The sequence below is a fragment of the Conger conger genome, chromosome 8, assembly GCF_963514075.1.
Source record: "Conger conger chromosome 8, fConCon1.1, whole genome shotgun sequence".
In the NCBI taxonomy this organism is placed as follows: Eukaryota; Metazoa; Chordata; class Actinopteri; order Anguilliformes; family Congridae; genus Conger; species Conger conger.
The window spans coordinates 64,198,098-64,207,190 of NC_083767.1; the positions used below are offsets into that span (position 1 = coordinate 64,198,098).

General features: G+C 44.5%; 1 protein-coding gene across 2 annotated transcripts; it reads right to left on the reverse strand.

The window, feature by feature from the left end:
- Nucleotides 1-1,730: 1,730 nt before the first annotated feature.
- Nucleotides 1,731-7,462, reverse strand: LOC133135631 (GTPase IMAP family member 4-like). Of its 2 annotated transcripts, none has more exons than XM_061252789.1 (5): nucleotides 7,295-7,462; nucleotides 4,561-5,289; nucleotides 4,296-4,436; nucleotides 2,315-2,569; nucleotides 1,731-2,012 (listed from the first exon to the last, which is right to left on the reverse strand). In XM_061252789.1, exons 1-5 carry the CDS (start codon nucleotides 7,323-7,325, stop codon nucleotides 1,840-1,842), a joined length of 1,329 nt encoding a protein of 442 aa, XP_061108773.1. In that variant the 5' UTR covers nucleotides 7,326-7,462; the 3' UTR covers nucleotides 1,731-1,839. The 2 variants fall into 2 exon arrangements, with proteins under 2 accessions (XP_061108773.1, XP_061108772.1); XM_061252788.1 differs by having other exon boundaries at nucleotides 3,414-4,436; nucleotides 7,295-7,457.
- Between the last annotated feature and the right edge of the window lie 1,631 nt (nucleotides 7,463-9,093).

Here is a 9,093-nt window from a genome sequence, read left to right on the forward strand (position 1 = left end):
AGTATAGGGCGTGGTGCTGTATTACACTGGTCAGTGTTAATGTAGTATAGGGCGTGGTGCTATAATACACTGGTCAGTGTTAATGTAGTATGGGGCGTGGTGCTGTATTACACTGGTCAGTGTTAATGTAGTATAGGGCGTGGTGCTGTATTACACTGGTCAGTGTTAATGTAGTATAGGGCGTGGTGCTGTATTACACTGGTCAGTGTTAATGTAGTATAGGGCGTGGTGCTATAATACACTGGTCAGTGTTAATGTAGTATAGGGCGTGGTGCTGTATTACACTGGTCAGTGTTAATGTAGTATAGGGCGTGGTGCTGTATTACACTGGTCAGTGTTAATGTAGTATAGGGCGTGGTGCTGTATTACACTGGTCAGTGTTAATGTAGTATAGGGCGTGGTGCTGTATTACACTGGTCAGTGTTAATGTAGTATAGGGCGTGGTGCTGTATTACACTGGTCAGTGTTAATGTAGTATAGGGCGTGGTGCTGTATTACACTGGTCAGTGTTAATGTAGTATAGGGCGTGGTGCTATATTACACTGGTCAGTGTTAATGTAGTATAGGGCATGGTGCTATAATACACTGGTCAGTGTTAATGTAGTATAGGGCGTGGTGCTGTATTACACTGGTCAGTGTTAATGTAGTATAGGGCGTGGTGCTGTATTACACTGGTCAGTGTTAATGTAGTATAGGGCGTGGTGCTATAATACACTGGTCAGTGTTAATGTAGTATGGGGCGTGGTGCTGTATTACACTGGTCAGTGTTAATGTAGTATAGGGCGTGGTGCTATATTACACTGGTCAGTGTTAATGTAGTATAGGGCGTGGTGCTGTATTACACTGGTCAGTGTTAATGTAGTATAGGGCGTGGTGCTGTATTACACTGGTCAGTGTTAATGTAGTATAGGGCGTGGTGCTGTATTACACTGGTCAGTGTTAATGTAGTATAGGGCGTGGTGCTGTATTACACTGGTCAGTGTTAATGTAGTATAGGGCGTGGTGCTGTATTACACTGGTCAGTGTTAATGTATGGGGCGTGGTGCTGTATTACACTGGTCAGTGTTAATGTAGTATAGGGCGTGGTGCTGTATTACACTGGTCAGTGTTAATGTAGTATAGGGCGTGGTGCTATAATACACTGGTCAGTGTTAATGTAGTATGGGGCGTGGTGCTGTATTACACTGGTCAGTGTTAATGTAGTATAGGGCGTGGTGCTGTATAACACTGGTCAGTGTTAATGTAGTATAGGGCGTGGTGCTGTATTACACTGGTCAGTGTTAATGTAGTATAGGGCATGGTGCTGTATTACACTGGTCAGTGTTAATGTAGTATAGGGCGTGGTGCTATAATACACTGGTCAGTGTTAATGTAGTATAGGGCGTGGTGCTATAATACACTGGTCAGTGTTAATGTAGTATAGGGCGTGGTGCTGTATTACACTGGTCAGTGTTAATGTAGTATAGGGCGTGGTGCTATAATACACTGGTCAGTGTTAATGTAGTATAGGGCGTGGTGCTGTATTACACTGGTCAGTGTTAATGTAGTATAGGGCGTGGTGCTGTATTACACTGGTCAGTGTTAATGTAGTATAGGGCGTGGTGCTGTATTACACTGGTCAGTGTTAATGTAGTATAGGGCGTGGTGCTATAATACACTGGTCAGTGTTAATGTAGTATAGGGCGTGGTGCTGTATTACACTGGTCAGTGTTAATGTAGTATAGGGCGTGGTGCTGTATTACACTGGTCAGTGTTAATGTAGTATAGGGCGTGGTGCTGTATTACACTGGTCAGTGTTAATGTAGTATAGGGCGTGGTGCTGTATTACACTGGTCAGTGTTAATGTAGTATAGGGCGTGGTGCTGTGATGTCAGAGCTCTCTCTGTTGCTTGTTTCTGAACTTGTTTCATATCCAGATTCAGCAGCAGAATTCCCAGAATGCTTTTCTCTCAGCCAGTCGTACACCTTCATACATGACACTGCAACATCAGGGGTGTCCGGTTCCCCCCCGACTGTGAACAGACAGATTGTGTCAGACAGTTATGTGAGGGTCAGCTCTGATAGGCTGGATGAATGTGTCACAGCTAAGAAGCACTGCTCTGATTGGCTGGGTTAAGATTAACAGCTATGAAGCACAGTTCTGATTGGCTGGGTTAAGATTAACAGCTATGAAGCACAGTTCTGATAGGCTGGATTAATGGTTAACAGCTAAGAAGCACTGCTTTGATAGGCAGAAAACAGAACAGCCAATTGTTCATATTTGTTAATTGTGTAGAGGTACTCTTTAAAATATCTTCAGAAAAAAATTACTCACAGTCAATTCCGCAACTCATACTGGTCTCTTTAGCAGGAGGGGTGATGTAGGACTTAATCTCAGTCCTGATAATGTCTTTGATTGTGTCCTCTTTCCTGCTCCACTCCGTTTCAAAAATGCCCTTAATTTCATTATGAAGAAAAGCCCAAGCCTTCTCTGTTTTCCAGGGTGCAGTGTGTGACTCTTCATCTGAGTGTTTCTGATCCATCTCTTCCACCCCTGCAGAGTCCCACCTGGCTTTTCTCTCGTCAGCACCTAGAAACCAAAAACAGCCAAAAACAGCCAAAAACAGCCATTAGCCAGAGAACAATCCTAGGATACAGATGCTCAAAATGTGTTTGGGGTCAGTTGACAAGACATGTTATTTTCACTGTCCCTTAATAAATAAAATGTTGATGTATTAAAATGATAAATATGAATCACATTTATTAAGAAATAATGATGTGTTTTAAATGAGAAACAATGGATTTTGGTTTTTAAAAAATTATGAGTGGACAAGCTTAATTTCCAGCCCTGAGAGCATCTATGGACATATAATAACGATCTTTTATTTAACTTTACCACGCTAATGGGGTATCAAAATAATGATGTGTTTAAACCCCATCCCCTTTGCCCCCTTGTGGTTGAGCCAATGACATCTCAAATTATTGTTGCGTTCATATTTATATCATACAAAACTGTGACATAATAAAACCGAAAAACACCAATTCCAGATTGTTAAAAAGACTCTCTGAACAGCAGTTTCGATGCTTATCAGCCTCTTATTTGGAAAGCAGGGTAATACAACTCCAGCCTCCCCCTTGCCATGCTCAGGGCTTACAACCCTCCCTTCACCACAGACTCAGACAGTAAAAGGCATATTCTAACAATCCTTGATGCAATCTATTTCACTATGTCAAAAAATCATGTTTCAATATAAGAACAAAAATGTACAATTCTGTAGTTTTTTGCAATTCGCAAATGCATTTTGATAAGATTTTGCAATCTGTAAGTGAAAGTCATTTTCACTTTGGTGAAACCAGCCATCTACAGCCTGTTATGGAAATAATGTTTATGTAGTAAGGTCTGTCTGATGAGAAATGGAATGGACCAAACTCACAATCAGGGGGTTCATCAGTTTGGTGTTTTGTTTTTTGTTGGGTGGTTTGTTTCTGTATCGTAGAAGATTCAGTGGCTCTTCCCCCTGTCAGCCCTATTGTACCGTCTTTGTCTTCTCCTCCAGACATTCTCTTAGACGTTCTCTTAGACCTGCTCGTCAAGGACGACTCGCATCTGTTCCATTCCTTTTCAAACAGTTTTTGGAAATGAGCAGGAGGCTGACCTCCTGTGCCCTGCTGCCAGGTCTCAATCCCACTGTCTGTTCCCTTAGGAAAATTCAAACCCAGTTTCTCCAACAGTTGTTCTTCTCTCCTAATCCAGAGTTCATCGATACGTTGCGCCAGAGCCTTCTTCTCCTCTGTGCTGAGATCACCCGCCCTGGTCTCTCTGCTCATCTCCACAATCGTCTCCACCACCTCACTCTGTGTCTCAGGCATGAGATGATAGACACTTCTACCAGCTACCATCTCCTCAATCTTCTCCAGCAGCTCTGGGACTTGGGTGCTGTCCTTTGTCATATTCCTGAGGACATGGTACCTGTTCCCACATTTCTGTATAAGCCACTGGAGGGCCTGTCCTTCGCTCTCGATGTGCTGCTCGATGGAGTTGTTTCCTAGGCTTTCCCCCCAGGTGAACAGCACCAGAGTGTGTCCCCACACTCTCTCTCCAAGGTGCTCCATGTTGTCTTGTATTATTTTCCTTTGCTCCTCTTTAAATGACGTGTCAGCAGGAATGACCAGGAGAATCATGTTGGGTCCAGGGTGACACAGTGTCAAACTATTCACCACTTCCTGTCTTACCCAATCAGGTGTGAGCTCAGCTGGGATAGACTTCCACCAGCTTGGTGTGTTGACCACAGTGACCAGCCTCCCGTTGACTTTACCTTGCTTCTTCTCGCACTGAGCAGTTCTTCTCCAAGCTCCAAACTCCTCTCTGCCCAGGATGTTATTTCCAGTGGAGCATTTCCCCGCGGCCACCCACCCCAGCAGCACCACTCTCAGCTCAGGGAGGCCACAGGTTCCCCCTGTCAGAGAGAAAGAACATCGCTTTCAGCAAACTACAGTAACCCAATAAAACTGGCATCTTTGTGCAGAGAAAAGACTAAAACAGAAACTAAATGAAAGTAATAAAGAGTATTTTTATCTTACCTTTCTGAAGATCTCTGATTGTCTCTCTGCGTTCCCTCACCTTCCTTACTCTCTGATTGGCTCGTTTTTCTGCACTGCTTCTCTTATTCTCCATGTCCTGTAGAATGTCCGGCTCCATGTGAAAATAACCACCAGCACATAGCCCACACACCTGGCCTGCCGCCATCTCCTCCACCACCATCTCCTCTACCACCACCAGCAGCTCAGGGACCTGAGAGACCGAGTTGCTGAGGCCATGGTACCTGTTCCCACATTTTTGTATCAGCCCCTGGAGGGCCTGTCCCTCGCTCTCGATGTGCTGCTCCACGGTCTGGTCACTTAAAGTGTCCCCAAAGGTGAACAGCAGCACCGTGTGTCTCCACACTGTGTCACTGAGAAGCTCCAGGTGTCCCTGCACTGATCTCCTGTGTTTCTCTTGGAACGATGAGTCCAGATTAATGACCAGCAGGACGGCGTGGGGACCAGGGGGGCACAGAGACACACTGCACACAATCTGCTCCTTCAGCAGCTCTGCAGAATCTTCAACAGGAAAATACCTGACCCAGCCTGGCGTGTCCACCACCGTGATCTCCCTCCCAGCTACATCGCCCTGCCCCTTCTGACACGCTGTAGTTTTTATTCCCGGTGTAAACGCCTGTTTGCCCAGGATGCTGTTTCCTGCTGAACTCTTCCCACACTCCTTTGCTCCCAGCAGCACAATCCTAAGCGCTGAGAGATGTCGCGTCTCCCCTGTGAGAGAGAATAAACACCCTTATTCATATTTAACAGAACATACTGCAGACGCTGGCACATTCAGGAAGGCTGGTGCATCTTGGAGTCTTTCATCTATGGTGAGTTTAGAAATACAAAATCTGGGAAATTGTCACGTTTCAGGTCTGTCTTGTTTTGTTTTATGTTTTATCATTTTGTCTTAGTCACGTATTGTCTTGTTATGTTGAGTGGTCTTAGTTCGTTTAGTGTTATGTTTTGAGTTATGTTTATTGTTACGTGAACTGGTCGTTGTTTATACATACACTTTTACATGTCTTTCCGCAAATCTTGCATTCCGGCTTTCTCTCTCTCCCTTTCTGTCACTCACACCCTAATTGTTTCTATTTGTCTATTTACTAAAACTACTAATGCTAGATCAGGATTGGGTAACACTAACAGACTAATCATGTGTTCATGTTACCTTATGTTTCTCGTGCATGTCATTTACTAATTTACTAATGCTAGGGCAGGATAGGTTTATTACTAACGATTACTAATTACCTTGTTAAACTTGTCATCCATCGCACCTGTTTTCCATTCCCTTGCTGCTCTCTAACTAATTGTCTACACCTGTCAACACCCGCATTTATAGCCCAGTTGCACTTCTGTTCTTTGCAAAATTGTCTGCCTCTTGTCCGTCAAAGCAACGCTTGAGCATTATTACCATTGATTTCACGTTAAGATCCAAGCCTGTTTATCGACCACTGTTATTGATTTCTGTTTCGTTGACCATCGCTTGTTTTTGACCACGTCCTCGCCTACTGTTTTTGTACCTTTGCCTCGCTGTTTGTTTTATGGTTTCGACTTCCGCATCGCCCTCGACTACCACCCTGCCTGCCGTCCGCCTGTACTTCTGCCCCGCTGACAGCTCTCCTGCTACCGGACCTCTCTGCACGTCTACCGACTACGAGTTTGCCTCTTCCCTCGGCACCGTGTTTTCGGATTATTTATTGTTTTATTGGCTGGATCTACGTGTATGGACTTTGCTTGTTTTGACTACGCTCCTGGGATTCGTCCCGAATAAAGCCCTGACGGGATTTTTTCTGAGTCATGCATTTTGGGTCCAACCCCCACGCACCCGTCTCAGAAATATTTGAATCGCTTACTTTTGGTTACCAAAAGAATGCGAGGCTGAAAAAAATGTTCATTCATTGTTTTGGATTTGGGAGGGGATTTGATTATTCTGCTTTCATCGACTTTGATTTTGCCTAGCCCTTCTGTACCTCTAACCCTAACCCTAACCCTTCTGATTTTTTGGATTTTTGACCCCTGCTTGCTTTTTCAACTTTTCTTTTGGGACTCTTGGCTTTGGACTTGGACAGTAATAAATACAAAGTTTTTGGAGTATCCCCTGGTCTGCGTTTGGGTCTTCAGGACCGTACATAACACTACACTTATTTGAGTACAACCACCAGTGCTTTATAGTTGTAATATAAACAACAATAATAACGACAGCTAACATAGATAATCCAGCTAGCACGACAGCAGCAACCTGCTAACATAGATAGTATAGATAACATGACAGCAGCAACCTGCTAACATTCTACAAAAATAGCTGCAGAGAGCAATGTTACTGTTTCCAGCCCACAGGAGAAGGAGTGCATGGGACACATAAACAATGGACCCAGTTTGTTGTGGGCTATCACTTAAATATAACTTGTTTCAACTTGTTTCAGTTGCAAATATGGCTCCACCTGTAACAGTTCATTTTAGCTAGCTATAGGTCATAGATACTTAGCCAAAGATATTTCGAAACTTGACTTATAATTTTGTAGAAAGTTACAAGGTTGCAAAAATGAAAATTAGGCAATGGGGTTTTTTTTACTTTATGGAGAGAAGATTCCAGCCCTAAAACAGTAACAGACTGTTGGACGTGTTTATATTCCAATGGGAAGTGCTTATATCCCAAAAAGAACTGCTTATATTCCTACAGAAAGTTTGATATGTATGATGATGGTTAGATAGAAATGAAAGGACAACTCACCAACATGATGATATGATCCACTTGTATCCATCTCTCTCCTTCCCTCTCTCCCTCTATTCCAGCTCTTTTGGGTTTTCAGGTTTTCACAGGACAGTTGTGTGTGTGGCTCAGGTCCGGTGCATATCTGGACAGTAACCGGGCCTGCTCTGCACTTCAGATAACACCTCAGACCACACCCACTGCCAGGCAGCACAGCCTGAGCCCTGGAACTGGCCTGACTGCATGTCTGCACTTCAGATAACACCTCAGACCACATCCACTGCCAGGCAGCACAGCCTGAGCCCTGGAACTGGCCTGACTGCATGTCTGCACTTCAGATAACACCTCAGACCACATCCACTGCCAGGCAGCACAGCCTGAGCCCTGGAACTGGCCTGACTGCATGTCTGCACTTCAGATAACACCTCAGACCACATCCACTGCCAGGCAGCACAGCCTGAGCCCTGGAACTGGCCTGACTGCATGTCTGCACTTCGTCCATGACATCAGACATTCACCATTTCATTCACCCGCGTGCTCGCTAGATCGGTTCTCGGGAAAAGATCGGGGCGGGTGAATTTGTTTTATTGCAATAATATTCTGGTCCAGAAGAGCAATACAAATCTTTATACCACTTTCAAAACTCGTCATCGGAAGGCGCTGTTGATGCTGGCCCAATGGCAGCCCCCCCAGCTCTAACCCATTCTGAGTATTACTGATAACTCTGTATCTGACACGGACATGGTGTTTATGTCATGTCGGGGACTGGAGGAGAGCCAGGAGCCACTAAGGGTAATACCTTATAAACGGACACGCAGACGTGTTCGCCACAAAATCCTGGGATGTAAGGGAAACATAAAATAACCCGACAACTCCGCCCAAACAAGAGAAACAGCCCAAAAACGGCTATAGGAAAATAAAGCCACCCTTAAAAACCAGGGCGAACAACCCAACCAAAATGAGTGCTAAAAGGCAAGCACTGAAAACCCCACACTGACCAAAATAAAAGTACAACCTAGTACAAAACATTAGGCATGAAATAAATAACCTTGAGACGCAGCTCAGGAAAAACTACCAAAGTACAAATACCGGGGACAACGTCCCTCACCCACAAGCTCACGAGCTAGAAAAGAAATCAGAAACAAAGAAACTTTAGGAAGGCGTCAGCAGTGCACACAGCACTAGCAAACTGAACACCTTCCTTACCTTTTCTTTTAAAGAAAACACAGTGTGTGCATGTGTGTGTATGTGAGTGTGTGTGTGTGTGTATGTGAGTGTGTGTGTGTGTGTGTGTGTGAGAGTGTGTATGTGTGTGTGTGTGAGTGTGTATGTGTGTGTGTGTGAGTGTGTATGTGTATGCATGTGTGTGTATGTGAGTGTGTATGTGTGTGTGTGAGTGTGTATGTGTATGCATGTGTGTGTATGTGAGTGTGTGTGTGTGTGTGAGTGTGTGTGTGTGTGTGTGTGAGTGTGTATGTGTGTGTGTGTGTGTGTATGTGTGTGTGTGTGTGAGTGTGTATGTGTATGCATGTGTGTGTATGTGAGTGTGTATGTGTATGCATGTGTGTGTGTGTGTGAGTGTGTATGTGTGTGCATGTGTGTGTGTGTGAATGTGTATGTGTGTGTATGTGAGTGTGTCTCTGCACCACACTAACAGAATTGGAACAGGGTATATGTGCAGTATCTACATGCCACACTGAGGAGGTTTCCCTTGATATAAAGGGTCTATGGGCAATGGTGCCTTCTGGCTTTAGAAAAGAAATGAATTAATAGTGAGATGGACTGTCCCTGTGTGAGTTATGCAGCCTGTGTGAGTTATG